The sequence below is a fragment of the Aedes albopictus genome, chromosome 3 (assembly GCF_035046485.1).
Source record: "Aedes albopictus strain Foshan chromosome 3, AalbF5, whole genome shotgun sequence".
Taxonomy (NCBI): domain Eukaryota; kingdom Metazoa; phylum Arthropoda; class Insecta; order Diptera; family Culicidae; genus Aedes; species Aedes albopictus.
The window spans coordinates 352,049,484-352,063,734 of record NC_085138.1 but is presented as its reverse complement, the minus strand read 5'-3'; the positions used below and the strand labels follow the sequence as shown (position 1 = coordinate 352,063,734).

Below are 14,251 nucleotides of genomic sequence, written 5' to 3'. Positions count from 1 at the left end.
GCGGCACGCAATGTCAACGCATGCCCCCCAGCGCTGGGTTTAAATATTTTTCAGTGTATGTGTAGACATTTCTTTATTCACCTCGAGTAATGAAAAACCTCACCGCTCACTTTTTTGTGTGGTGGTGAGTAATCATTGTTTCAGATAAAAAAAAGTGCTGAGAGGTGTTTGAGCTGTTTGAGTTTCCGAGATTATTCCGTCCTTGTTTTGCTTAAAAATTTGTTAATTTCATTTTGTTAGAATTCTGGCGTTGGCTTCGTGTTGTTTTAAAACCGAAAAAGTAAATAAAGTAACTCCAATTACAATGGATCTAAGCCATAACGAAATCAAAAAGCAGTGCTACGAGGAGATTGCCAAAATGGTTGGGCGCGGTCCTCCGGGAAAACCGGTTAATGTGGACTCGTTGGGCCATATGCTGCAGCTGCTGGTAGAAAATCCCCAGCTTCTGGCGGAGGATGCAGACATTCGCACGTATCGATCTTATGTGGACACCAATGGGCACTGTTATTCGAATCTGCAGTACATCGACGCGCCAAAGTGTTCGGTTCGGGCGGCCGAGCTTCGCCGGGCCGGCAATCAGCTGTACGCGAAGAAACTGTTCGAGATCGCCCTCAGAAAGTATAACGAAAGTATCTGTGCAGCTCCGAACGCGTCGAAGGATTTGGCCATCGGATACGCTAATCGGTAAGTATTTTCCTACTGGTGATTGCATAACGTAACACAATGATATTTACAGGTCAGCGATCTATTATGAACAAGGGCTATATGACGTAGCGCTGGCGAACATTGTCCTGGCCAAAAAGAACAACTACCCGGAGGAGTTGATGCCGAAGCTGTTGAGTCGGGAAGCCAACTGTCGCTCGAAGCTCGAGGATGTTCGAATCCCCCTGGTGGAGGCCAGCTTGGAGCTCAATCCGAAAATACCTTTCCTTGCCAAATGTATTCAGGGCCGCATGGATCCCGCCCAGGGTCCCATCATGGTTGCCAAGCGGGATTTCAAAGCCGGAGACGTTATCCTGCGGGAGAAACCGATGGTTGCCTGCGTCGCTTGGGAAAATGTGTTCGGCCGGTGCAATTACTGCATTTCGACCAACCTGTCCCATTTCATCCCGTGCCGGAATTGCACGACGGCAATGTTCTGCGACGAAGAATGCATGCGCAAGGGCCAAAGCGTGCATCGCTTCGAGTGTGGTATGTATTGCTCTGTGCACTGCACGCGCATTTTTTTTTTGGACACCAAGCATGTGGGTATATGGGAACTAAATGTTGGGACAACACAGGTACCGTCAAACGGGGTGACTTGCAACACTTGATGTCTTCTGTCTATGTTTATCAACAAAACATAAAAATCAGACGTGGAGGAGCTGTGTCTAATCTAATCTAATCTAATCTAATCTAATCTCACACTAACGCAGCCATTACTTGAATGCATCCTGGAAAATGAAGACTATTCAAGTCTATCATTTTTCTTGTCTAACGGCCAGGCCAACTGCGCAGCATGTACCGCAGAGAAGATTTCAAGGGATAGAAAGATTTCAACATAGTCAATATTTGAAAACATTCTACACCTTGAAATCGAGGGGAAAGATGGAAGCGTGGACCTCCCGTACCAAACGCTTCCAGATAACGATATAGATATTTAAACATGTTCGCATGTATTATTATGGTGATGTACCTATACGGTGATTTGCTAAAAAATATTGATTAGTGCGCCAGGAATGGTGGTAAGATTCTTCACTGAAAAGAGAATAAATGATTAAGTAATATATGTATACTGAATAAGGCATAAGTGATACGCTCGTTACAGTTACTATTTTTTAAAACATGGTATTATTATACAAAGAAATTACCTGAATCCTCCTGAAACAAAAAGATTTATTAGAAGTTAAAAACAAAACATAAATTAAAACATAACCATTACAAAAATACATCAAACTTTAATCTGGTATGCTATCACTTTAGGCAGTAAAATAGCAAGATTAAAATTTGATGCAATGTGGTAGATCTTACACCGTAACGCACCGTTCTAAGGTGATCTACCCACGTTACGGGAAAAAATCAGACGTGGAGGAGCTGTGTGTCAAAAAACACAGTAGGCAGCAGTACGACTATTTCCGGGACAGCTATGTGCAATAAACATTTCAAAAATGGTTCATTTTTTAAAACTAAAGGCACACAAAATGGAACGTGAAACCCGCTTTTGACCCCGGGAGAATATTGACGCTCCAGAAGGAAACTTCACTAGGCCCCAAGCAGCTGGTCTGAGCCGCGGCCGCTTTCGGGGTGGGCACAGAAGGCTTCTTATGCTCCCGGGTCCCAGGGCGTTGTAAGTGTGGGGAAGTTTTCGGATGTGGGTGGTCCTGAAAAGTGGTTAAATCCGCTTAGTACGTACCTATTTTATTTTTATCTATTCTACAACAGGGGGGTAATACGACGTGAGTGGTGTCCAGTAACTGGCACCATGTAGAACTTGACGGTCCGTCGAAGACGACGCTGGACTCCTCTGGACTCGAGCCAGAATACATGGTCTGGTGCTGTAGATCGGACTTCTGGACAACACGAGGCAAGGATTCTTCCAGACGACAAACTATTTGCTAAAAGCCCAGAATGCAACGGGATTCCAGCCGAAGTTCAGGTGGCCAATTATTTCACGTGAGTGGTAAAGGCTTCTGGTACAAAACCTTTCGGGATTATTTTAAAAATGACTCGAAGCACTCTGCTTGGGATTCCTCCAGAAATTTCTTCGGGAGTTATTCCAGGATTCCTCTGTGAATTCCTTCAGGGATTCGTCTAAAAATTCCTACAGGGATTCGTCCAGGAATTCCTCTATAAAGTCCGCTAGAGATTCCGCTAAAAATTCCTCCAGGTATTCCCCTAGATATACCTTAAGCAATTCCTCTAGAGATTCCACCAGGAGTTCATCCAGGAACTTCTCCAGGAAATCTTTCGGGGATTTGTCAAAGAATTCCTCCAGGGATTCTTCCTGAAAATTCTCCAGTAATTCTTCAAGAAAACCCTCCAGAAATTCCTCTAGGGATTTCTCTAAAGATTTCTCCAGGAGATTCTTAGAAGATAACTCAAGGAATTTCTCTAGAGATTTCTCCAGAAATTCTCTCAGGTATGTCTACTGGAATTCCTTCAGAAGCTCACCCAGGCATTCTTTCAGGAGTTCCTCTAGCGATTGCTCTTGGAAGTCCTCCAAGAGGTTTCTTTAGGAATTCCTCTAGGAATTCTTTCAGAAATACCTCCAGGCATCCTCCTTCTGGATTTAATTCTGGGACTCCTCCAGGAATGCTTTTGAGAATTCCACCAGGAATTACCCTAGGAATTCCTGCAGATATTAACTTAGGAATTCCTGCTGAATTTACCTCAGGAATTCTGGATTTCATCCAGGCATTTCCTGCAGGATTGCTACTAAGAATACCTCCAGAAATCACCCCAAGAATTGATCCAGAAAATCCTCCAGGGATTACTTTTTGAAATTCTTTTAAGAATTTCTTCAGTAATTCCTCCAGGATTTTTTTCCGGGAATTCTTCCAGGGTTTCCTTGAAGAGTTTTTCCAGAAATTTCTCCTCCAGGTATTGCTCCAAGGATTCCTCCAGAGATTTCACCAGAAATTGATTCATGGTATCCCTCCAGGAATTCCTTTAGGTCCAGGTATTTACCAGAAATTCCTTCAGGGATTCCTCCAAAGATTCTTCCAGAGATTCCTCCAGGAATTCCTTCGATAATTCCTCCAATAATTCATCCAGATGTTGTTCTAAGATTTTTTCCTGGAATTCTTCCAGACATTCCTCTGGACATTGCTAATGGAATTTCTGCAGGAATTCCTCAAGCAGATTTCTCAAGGATTCATCGAGGAATTACTCCAGGTATTTCTCTAGAGATAACTCATGAAATTTCTGTAGAAAGTCCACAAGGGATTCCTCGAGGATTTTTTCCAGAAATTCTTTAAAGAATTTCTCCAGGGATTCTACCTGTAAGTTTTCCAACGATTCTTCAAGAAAATTTTCCAGAAATTCCTCCAGGAGTTACTCTCAAGATTTCTCGAGGAATTTCTCTAGATATTCCTCCAGGAATTCGCACAGGCATGTCTCCAGGCATTCCTTCAGGAGCTTCTCTAGGGAATCCTCTAGGAATTCCTCCAGGAATTTTTCTAGGAATACTTCCAGGCATTCCTCCAGGAGTTCCTCCAGGGATTTTCATAGGGATTCATGCAGGTATTTCTTCAGCATTTGATTCTGGGACTCCTCCAGGAATACCTTTAAGAATTTCACCAGAAATTACCCCAGGAACTCCTGCAGATATTACTTCAGGAATTCTAGCAGACATTAAAGCAGTTATTCGTTCAGAAATTACAACGGCAATTTATCCAAGAAATCATCCTCCCGGAGTTTATACACGCATTATTCCAAGAATCCAGGGATTCCTCCAGGAATTGGTTCAAGGGATACCTCCAGTAATTCCACCAGGTTTTCCCAGTATTTTACCAGTAATTTCTCGAGGAATTTACCAGGAATACCTTCAGGGATTCCACTAAAGATTCTTCCTCCAGTAATTCATCCAGATATTCATGCAAGAATTCTTCATGGAATTACTGCAGAAATACCTCTGGGAATTTCTCTAGGAAAGTATTACCCGCGCTGTCTGTCTGACCCTTATGCATTCGGAAACTACTTATCCGATCGGTGTGAATTTTGTAGGTAGATATTTTTGGGCCGGGAAGGTTCTTAGCATACAGATAACTTTCAAATCACACTGTTCCATTTTCTTTACGGACCTACTGCTAAAATTTACAACATAAGGTCAGAGACCATTTGGGCAGGGGGGCCAATTTTGGGCACTTGCTGCTATAACTCAGTCAATTTTGAACAGATCGACTTGATTTTTTGGACACGATCAGATACGTACAATATCTAGCCATGTTCACAAATTGAAGTCAATCGGTTTTAATTTGACTGTGTTATAGCGGAAAGTGCCCAAAATAGGTCCACCTACCCAAATGGTCCCATACCCTACCTAAATGTTTCCTTCTTTTTATCGAAGGTTTTTCTTTCGAGTGGCGCTGTTGTGTAGTTTATGGCAGTTGAACTGTAAATTCTATGGTCGAGTTGTCCGTTTAAGTTACATTGATAAAAAGTTGGTTAGCAAACCAAACCACCAAACAGTATTCTTTATCTGAGATAAATGTACCAAATGGAAGATAACGTGCCTCTGAAGCCGGGGTTCCGATGTTCATACAAATGAGTTTACATACTCTTTGGAGCCATACAACTAATTATTTAATGAAATGATCAACAAGATTTTTGAACGGTTCAATTTGTCCTCATGGTGGGTGGCTATGTTCATATGTAGAACAAGTTAAGAAAATTAACAAAAACATAAGAAAAACTGTGCAAGAGCAACAATTAAAATGGGCAATACAAGGTTTGCCGGGTCAGCTAGTTTCCATACAAAAATTCACAATTCAATTTCCTATGTAAAAACAAATGCAAAAATAAGTATGTCAGCCCAAACGATATCACAATAGCAGCAAGAATACTTACACAGCGTAACAAAAATAAACCACAGACAAACAGACGTAACACTCTGATAATTCCCATCGTACACCGATTTAACGGTCTTTTTCAAAATTTGATAGTTGGCCAACTGCCCAACCGTGGCGCTCGCATCGTTTTTGTTCGAGTTTGACGTTTGCTCACTACCGCCACCTAGTTGGTGGTCGGCCAAACATAGTCTTTTTAGCATTGGGCGAATATGTTTCCGTGACTAAGATTTGAATCGAAAAATGTTCGAAGTGTTACGTCTGTTTGTCTGTGAATAAACTTTTTGTTTGTCTCAAGAGCAAACTTATGTGTCTCCGAACGATTTTGGGCCGCTGAATCCGAATCCGGGCTCAGATTTGCTCTAACACGTCACAATTTTGAGCTATACCTCAATTTATAGGTCAAAATATGCGATTTTGGGCTTTTTTGACTGCAAGCCATTAAGCATGGAAATATTTTTTTTAAGCAATCAAAAGGTTAATTGGTCAATCAACATCTAAATCAACGACTCATGCAAAATATTTCATTTTACCAAAACGAATTTGATAGTTTTAAGCGATTTATGTTAGGTACGATATTTCCCATACAGGTCACCCACCAAATATTGCATGCAAGTTTTCATACTAACATAAAATGCTTAAATCTATCTAATTTGATTAGGTAAAACGAAATATTTTGCATGAGTCGTTAATTTAGATGTTAATTGACCAATTAATCTTTTGATTGCTTAAAAAAAATATTTCCTTGCTTGATGGTTTGCAGTCAAAAAGCCCAAAATCGCATATTTTGCCCTATAAATTGAGGTTTAGCTCAAAATTGTGACGTGTTAGAGCAAATCTGAGCTCGGATTCGGATTCAGCGGCCCAAAATCCTTCGGAGACACATAAGTTTGCTCTTGAGACAAAAAAATGTTGCGCTGTGTTATCAAATATGCTTGAAACTAAAAATTAATATCTGCGTGTTTGAAAAGGGATTTACATTGGGTGTTGCAAGTCACCCCGCATGACGTCTTGTATCAAAAACGACCTTATTTGGCTTTTTCAACATGAAAAAATAAATCAATCTATAACTTGTTCACTCTATTTTATAGAGGGGCCGGCTATTAAAACCACGATTAAAACTATTACAAATATTTTGAATTTTAAAATTGAGTTTAATCAACATTTTTTGTTAATTGAAGCTGAAAAGTGTTGCAAGTCACCCCGTTTGACGGTAGCTTCTTTCTATATCATCGGACATGAAATAATTGAGCAAACAAGTTTTAAGTGGATTGCAGCGATTCATTCGACACTAACGCAAAAGTTGATCTAGATTCAGTGTTGGTAAAATCGCAGCAATAAAGTTCGTTAATCCCAATTTTTACCAAAATTGAAACAACTAGAGACTCAAAACTACGTTACTCCCTCAACAGGTGTCTGCGCGGGACTTAGCAGGATGTTCGATTTCTGGTTGGGACCTCGGTTGTTCTTCCACGGATTGTCGCTCTTCAACGACGACGTTACACGGATGATGAAATTCTGCAAGAAATTTCAAGGCAACATAGATTCGTGTTTCTACAACTTGGACTATTCCAAGTACAGTCCGCTTGACGAGTTCAGGACATTTCTGACGGCCAAATCCCGGCGTTTCGAGAAACCCCTCTATGATAACATCATTCAGCTTAACGCTGCCATTTTCTTTGACATGTACATGAAGGTTCCGTTGGTTCAATCACTCATCGCGACCGAAGAGCAGAAAGATTTCATGCAGCAGTGCTTCGTCGACTATCAGATTCAGAAACGGAATTTGGCCTTCCGGCAGACCAGTAACGGCCATTTGTACCCGATTGCATCGTGCTTTGGCCACTCGTGCGATCCCAACACGGTGCTCCTGAATGAGTTGGGAAACGAGCTGAAGATGATCGTGCTGCGTCCCATCCGCCGCGGTGAACAGATCCATTTCTCCTATGGTCCCACATATGAACAGGATGCCGAACAGCACGAAGACCAATTGCTATCACTGGGATTTGACTGCTTGTGCGACTGGTGTCACGTCGAAAAGCGTTACGAATGGATGGCCAAGTTTACGCAACCGAGCTGTTTCGATGCGGGCCATTGGGCGGTCGTGAAGAAGCTTATCAATGACGAAGAACAGAGTTGCGCCGACAAAATGAACGCTCTGCAGCAGTTCATTCAGCGGTATGGATTCAGTCATCCCCAGCATGACTTTGCAAACGTGCTGCTCGTTTACAGGCAAGCGCTCACGGATGTGCATACCGCACAGATGACCCTAGCAATGAGACGGAAAATTTGCAGCTAGATCGAATATGTTAGATGTACCAGTTGACCTTATTCATCATTTTAAACTTACTTTGTTTCATCTCTGTTCGCAATGAATTCGAAGACATTTTTAGTTATGACATGTTTTATTAACAGAATACCAGAAAACCAAATAAATGCAAACCGTTTTACAAATAAACCATATTTGATTGATTTGGTAACATTATGTTGGACATTATCTGTTTATCGACCATTTCGGCTACAGGTTTACTTAAACGCACCAAATTGAAAGCTACACTACCCGTCATAAGTAGCTGTAGACCCATAAAAAGTACTGAAGAAAATATTGCATCGCTCTGACTCACACGTCGATATCTCTAAAAGCATGCACCTACAAAAATGCCGCCTTCAGAAAAGTTGTTGCTTTCAGGCTTCTGAATATTTTTGCTGAAGGCAACATTTTTGTAAGTGCGCAGGTTTTGGATATATCGAGGTAAGTCAATGTGGCACGGTTGGGTTATTCGCGCAATACATACAGATCACTAGCCTCTGCCCAGCAACTTCTATCCCTACCTGCGCATGGCACCGACCGGACTGCGAGCAACCTAAGCATCTGTTCTCTAGAAGGAGCGGCTATGTTCTTGCAAATAATCAAATTTTGCCGCTTAACAGGCATCTATTTTGATAACTATTACAGTTTTTTTGTTAAAATCGAGGAAACCGCCAGACCCACAGAATACGCCTCCAAGTATGCAATCGCACAGCATCCCCATGTAGTTCGTCAGATGACCAAAATATATTAACAGTAGAAAACATGCAATCACAGACAAACATACGCCTCACTGTACTCATTTCCCATCATTTCACTTTTGAACGGATTATTTAAATATTCTGTAGTTCGCAAATCTCTCGCTCATGGCGCTCGCATCGTTTTCGCTCCTGTTTGACGTTTGCGCACTACCGCCATCTAGGGGTTGTGTGCTAGTAGTGGACCCTGCGCCTATAGTGGACCCCCTACAGAAAAACTCGAATATAAATGCCCAAATCAACTGTTTCCAGGCAACTTCCACCGGGGGAACATCAATTACATTGCTACACATCAGTTCCTGGCGAACAAATTGCCCAGTGGTCACAAAAATCGGATATTTTAACTATTTAATGAATGTAAACACTCAAAAGGGTCCACTATAGATACACTCAGGGGGGGTCCACTATAGGCTCCATCGGCAGCGTGACAGATAACATGGAAATCAAATGGGGGGTCCACTATAGGCGCCGAGATATTTGTAAATAATCCTATAGTGGACCCCGGTGGTGTCCATTATAGGCAACATCGATGCATATTTTTAAATGCGTATTTCACTGGAATAATTTATTAATGTCGTATGTTTGACGGTCTTAACATAAAGAGGGGACATGGAACTTGTTATAAAATTGCACTTTGGAACAATCAACTGAGGGAACATAGCTAAAAAGCCGCAGAAGCAAATTTCGATGGCTTAGGGGGTCCACTACTAGCACCCAAACCCTACTTATGTTTGAAATAGGTACACCGTAGTAAGGAGGAGTGATTCCAAAGCAAAAGTGGAAAACCCAACCACCGGTAAACAATATGAAAGAAATGTTGCTCATTTAAAGAAAGTGGTAGGATCGACCGTTCCTACCGTTTCACCAGAACAAAACCCAGAACCCAGACCACAGACAAACAGACGTATCACTTTAAGCAAAATGCGATAAAAATCATCGTCACGAAAGCATAATCGCCCAATGCTAATAACACTGTGGTTCGCAAAACCACTGAGTAGATGGCGGTAATGCGCAAACGTCAAACAGGAGCGAAAACGATGCGAGCGCCATGAGCGAGAGATTTGGGAACTACAGAATATTTAAATAGTCCGTTCAAAAGTGAAATGATGGGAAATGAGTAGAGTGAGACGTCTGTTTGTCTGTGCCCAGACCATCGCTCAATAATGAAACAAGTCTTGGTTCTGAAGAAGAATTTATGGGATTCAATGATGAAGAAAGTGAGGATATTATTGCAGCGTTGTAATTATAGTTACGTGTATTAAGAAACATAGAATTTACAAATGTGATGTCATGACTAGATTACCAGCTCGAGCTCGACGGGATTTCCTCCAGGAGTTTCACGAAAAATCTTCCAGAATTTCTGAAAAATGCCTCTAGAAGTTCTAACGGAAATTTCTACAGGAGTTCTTCGAGATTTTCTTTGTGAGTTCCTCCAGGGTTCTACAAAGATTTCTTAAAGTGTTATTCTTGTATTGTCTATCCGGTTGGAATCAAGACCGACATTCAATCAAAAATTGCCATTTTCTTGGTCCACAAGTGTCGCAACTGTTTCGCATCTAGTGCGCTGTGTTGCTGACAACAACGGGAAGGATGCGCACTACATTTGACATGATTAAAAAACGTCGCGAGTTTGTGCGAAGTCCGGTTTGGTGGCGGCCCGACAATATTCCACAAGGAAATCTGCGAAAAATCTACTAGGAAATTACGGGAAATCCTCCAGAAGTTCTTCTGGACTTCCCCCTGAAGTTTCTTCTTTAAGAGTTCCTTCGAGAATTCCTCCAGGAACTATTTTTCGGGAAGTCTTCCAGAAGTTCTTAAGGAGTTTTACGGAAATTATTTGATGAGATCCTTCGAGAATCTCTTCATGAGTTCTTCCGGGAATTCCTCCAGGAGCTCTTAGAGAAATCATCCAAAACTTTTATCAAGGATTCCTCCAGAAGATCCTTCGGGAATTTCTTCTACTATTACTTAGGCAGTTGTTTTAGGAGTTTCTCCTGGAGCTCCTCAGATATGTATCTACAGCAGCTCTTCATGAAATCTTCCAGGAGTTCCTCGGCAATTCCTTCAGGAGTTCTACGGAAATTTCTTTAGGAGTTACTTTGGGAATTTCTTCAGGAATTCCATCAGGTATTCATTTGGAAATCCCTGTAGGAGTTGTAAGCGAATTCCTCCAGAAGTTCTTTGGGAGTTTCTTCGAGAATTCCATCAAGAGTTTCTCCTGGATTTACTGCAATAGTTCCTTTTGGAATTCCTTCAAAATTTCCGTTGCGAATTCATCCAAGATTTTTTTCGGGAATTCCGCCAGGAGTTCCTTTGGGGTTTCCTCCAGGATTTCCTTCGGGAAATCCTTCAGAAGCTCCTTGGAAAATTCATTTGGGAATCTCTAGGAATTCTACGGGAATTCTTCCAGAAGTTCTTCAGGCGCTTTTCCGGGACTTTTTTTCAGGAATTACATTGAGAGTAGTTTTGGAAATTCCTCTAAAAAAGGGAGTTTGGGATTTCTTCCTTGAGCTCTTGGAATTCCTCCCAAATTTATTCAGGAGTTCTTTGGGGATTTCTTCAAAAGTTGAATGGTAAATCCTCCTAGAGTTCTTTGGTAGTTTATCCAGCAGTTTTACGAGAATACCTCCAGAAGACTGGAGGTATGAGTGTTCGACTGTTTGGATGCACTAGATGTTGGATTTCTCAGCTATGTAGTCACCAAATTCCTTGGAACGACAACTGCATAGCCGAGAAATCCAACATCTAGTACCTACAGAAGTTTTTCGAGAATTCCTCCAGAAGTTCTATCAGAAATTCCTCCAGAAGCTCTTCCAGAATTGCTCCAGTAGCATTTTTTTTTAAATCCTTTCAGAAAATTTTTGGAAATTCCTTCAGGAGTTCCTTCGGAATATCTTCCAGAAGTTCACTGATATATGTATGTTGTCCTTTACTGGCATCAGGTTTGACAGAAACTCCCTCGAGAAAATGAGGATGGGATTTCGGCGATTTTCTGAGGAGAAAAAATAAAACTCAGAAATCACTACGCAAAACCTCAACAGCACCGAGCTGAGCTTGTCGCGCAGCGATGAGTTCATCCAATACTCATAATTGCGTGTTGTGTTTCTCACGTCCACTTACACTCAAACAGCTCTCGCGAGTTCCACTCCCATACAAATAAAGACTCTCGAGGCAAAAATCGCACTCTTTTATCCAAAATCATCATCGGCCCTATTTTCGGATCCAAGAGTTCCTCGGGTATTCATCCATGAGTTCCTCGTGAATCCCTGTAGAAGCTCCTCGAGGATTCCGCCTGAAGTTCCTCGGGAATTCCTCCAGGAGTTTCCCGGAAATATCTCCAATAGTTCCTCGGAAATTCCTCCACTATTTGCTCGGGAATTTATCGAAGGATTTCCTCGCGAATTCCTCCAGGAGTTCCTCGGAAATTCCTTCAAGAATACATTTGAAATTCCTCTAGGAGCTCCTCGGGAATTCCCCCAGGAGTTCATCGGGAATTGTTCCAGGCGTTCCTCGGGAATTTCCTCTGGTGGTCCTCTGTATTCCTCCGGAAGTTCCTCCATGAATTCCTCAGAAATTCCTCCAACAGTTCCCAGGAGTTCCTCGAAAATTCCTCCAGGAGTTTCCTGGAAATATCTCCAAGAGTTCCTCGAATATTCCTCCACTAATTCCTCTAAGGAGTTCCTCGGAAATTTGTGCTGGAATTTCTCGGGAATCCTTCCACGAGTTTCTCAGAAATTCCTCCAGAAGTTTTTCGGGAATATTATCAGAAGTACCTCGAGAATTCCTCCAGGAGTTCCCCGTAAATATCTGCAGGAGTTTTCCGGGAATATTTCCAGAAGTTTCTCGGGAATTTATTCTGGAGTTCCTCGGAAATTCCTCCAGGAGTTCCTTAGAAATTTCTCCGGGAGTTCCTCAAGAATTACTCTAGAATGTCCTCGAAGATTCATCCAGAAGTTCCCAGTTCCAAGTTTTTCTAGGAGGTCCTCGGAAATTCTCCCATCATTCCCAGGTTGTTCCAGGAGTTCCTCGGAAATTTCTCCTGGAGTTACTCGAGAATTTCTTCAGGAGTTACTCGAGAATTGCTCCAGGAGCTCCTGCAGGATTCCATCAGGAGTTCCTCGGGAATTTCTCCAGGAGCTCCACAAAAATATCTGCAGCAGTTCTCCGGGAATATCTCCAGAAGTTCCTCGAGAATTCCTCCAGGCTAGCCTCCAGGAGTTCCTTGAAAATTTCTAAGGAGTTCCTCGAGTCTTGCTCCAGGAGCTCCAAGGATTCCTTCAAGAGTTTCTCGAGAATTTATCCAGGAGCTCCCCAAAAATATCTGCAGCAGTTCTTCGGGAATATATCCAGAAGTTCCTCGAGGATTCCTCCAGGAGTTCCTTGAAAATTTGTCCGGGGGCTCCTCAGGAATTTCTCAAGAATTTCCTCGAGGATTCATTTAGGGGTTCTTAGGAATTTTTCACCGAGAGTTCCTCGGGAACTCTTCTGAAGTTGCTTAGGATTTTTTTTTCCGGGAGTTCCTCGAAAATTCCTCCAAGAGTTCATTGGGAGTTCGTTCCTCGGGAATTTCTCCTGGAGTTCCTCTGAATTCCTCCAGCAGTTCCTCAGAAATTCTTCCATCAGTTCGAAGTTGCTCCCAGAGTTCCTCTGAAATTCTTCTAGGAGTTCCTCGGGAATTGCTTCAGGAGTTCCTCTAGGGAGTCCTCGCGAATTCCTGCTTGAAAATTTCTCCGGCAGCTCCTCAGGAATTTCCTCGAGGATTCATCCAGGAGCTCCTGAAAATATTTCATCAAGAGTTCCTCTGGAGTTCGTCTAAGAGTTCCTCTGAAATTCATCTAAGAGCTACTCGGGAATTCTTCCAGGAGTTCCACGGAATCTCCTCCTGCAGTTGTTCGAGAATTCCTCAAAGTGCTTTTCCGAAATTCCTCTAAGAGTTCCTCGGGAACTACTTCAGAAGTTCCTCGGGAATCCCTCCTGAAGGTCCTCTGAATTCCACGAGGATTTCCTCGGGAATTCCTCCATCAGTTCCTCTGAAATTCCTCCAAGTTCAGTGGGAATTCGTTTCTCGGCAATTCCTTCTTAAGTTCCTCGGGAATTTCTCCTGGTGTTCTTCTGAATTCTTCCAGGAGTTCCTCAGAAATTCTTCCATCAGTTCCAGGTTGCTCCCAGTGTTCCTCAGTATTCCTCTAGGAGTTCCTCGGCAATTGTGAAGCAATTGGAGTTCCTCAGGGACTGTTCCAGAAGCTCCTCAAGGATTCCTCTAGGGATTCCTCGGAAATTCTTCAGGAGCTCCCCAGAAATGTCTGCAGCAGTTCTTCGGGAATATCTCCAGAAGTTCCTCGTGAATTCCACCTGGAGTTCCTTGAAAATTTCTTCGGGAGCTTCTCAGGAATTTCTCAAGAAATTTCCTTGAGGATTCATCCAGGAGTTCCTAGAAATTTTTCATCAACTCTGGAATATCTCCAGGAGTTCCTCAGAAATTCCTCCAGGAGTTCATCGGGAATTCTTCATGAAGTTCTGCGGAAATTCCTCCTAGTGTTCCTCTGAATTCCTCAAGGAGTTCCTCGGGAATTCAACCAGGGGCTCCTCAGAAATCCCTCCAGCAGTTCCTCAGGAATATCTCCAGAAGCTCCTCGGGA

General features: G+C 42.4%; 1 protein-coding gene across 1 annotated transcript; it reads left to right on the top strand.

Annotated features, from left to right (window-relative positions):
* The first annotated feature begins 250 nt into the window (after positions 1-250).
* LOC115264392 (uncharacterized) lies at positions 251-8,023 on the top strand. Its single transcript, XM_029868058.2, has 3 exons — positions 251-684; positions 737-1,191; positions 6,959-8,023. Exons 1-3 carry the CDS (start codon positions 305-307, stop codon positions 7,843-7,845), a joined length of 1,722 nt encoding a protein of 573 aa, XP_029723918.2. The 5' UTR covers positions 251-304; the 3' UTR covers positions 7,846-8,023.
* Positions 8,024-14,251: the final 6,228 nt, after the last annotated feature.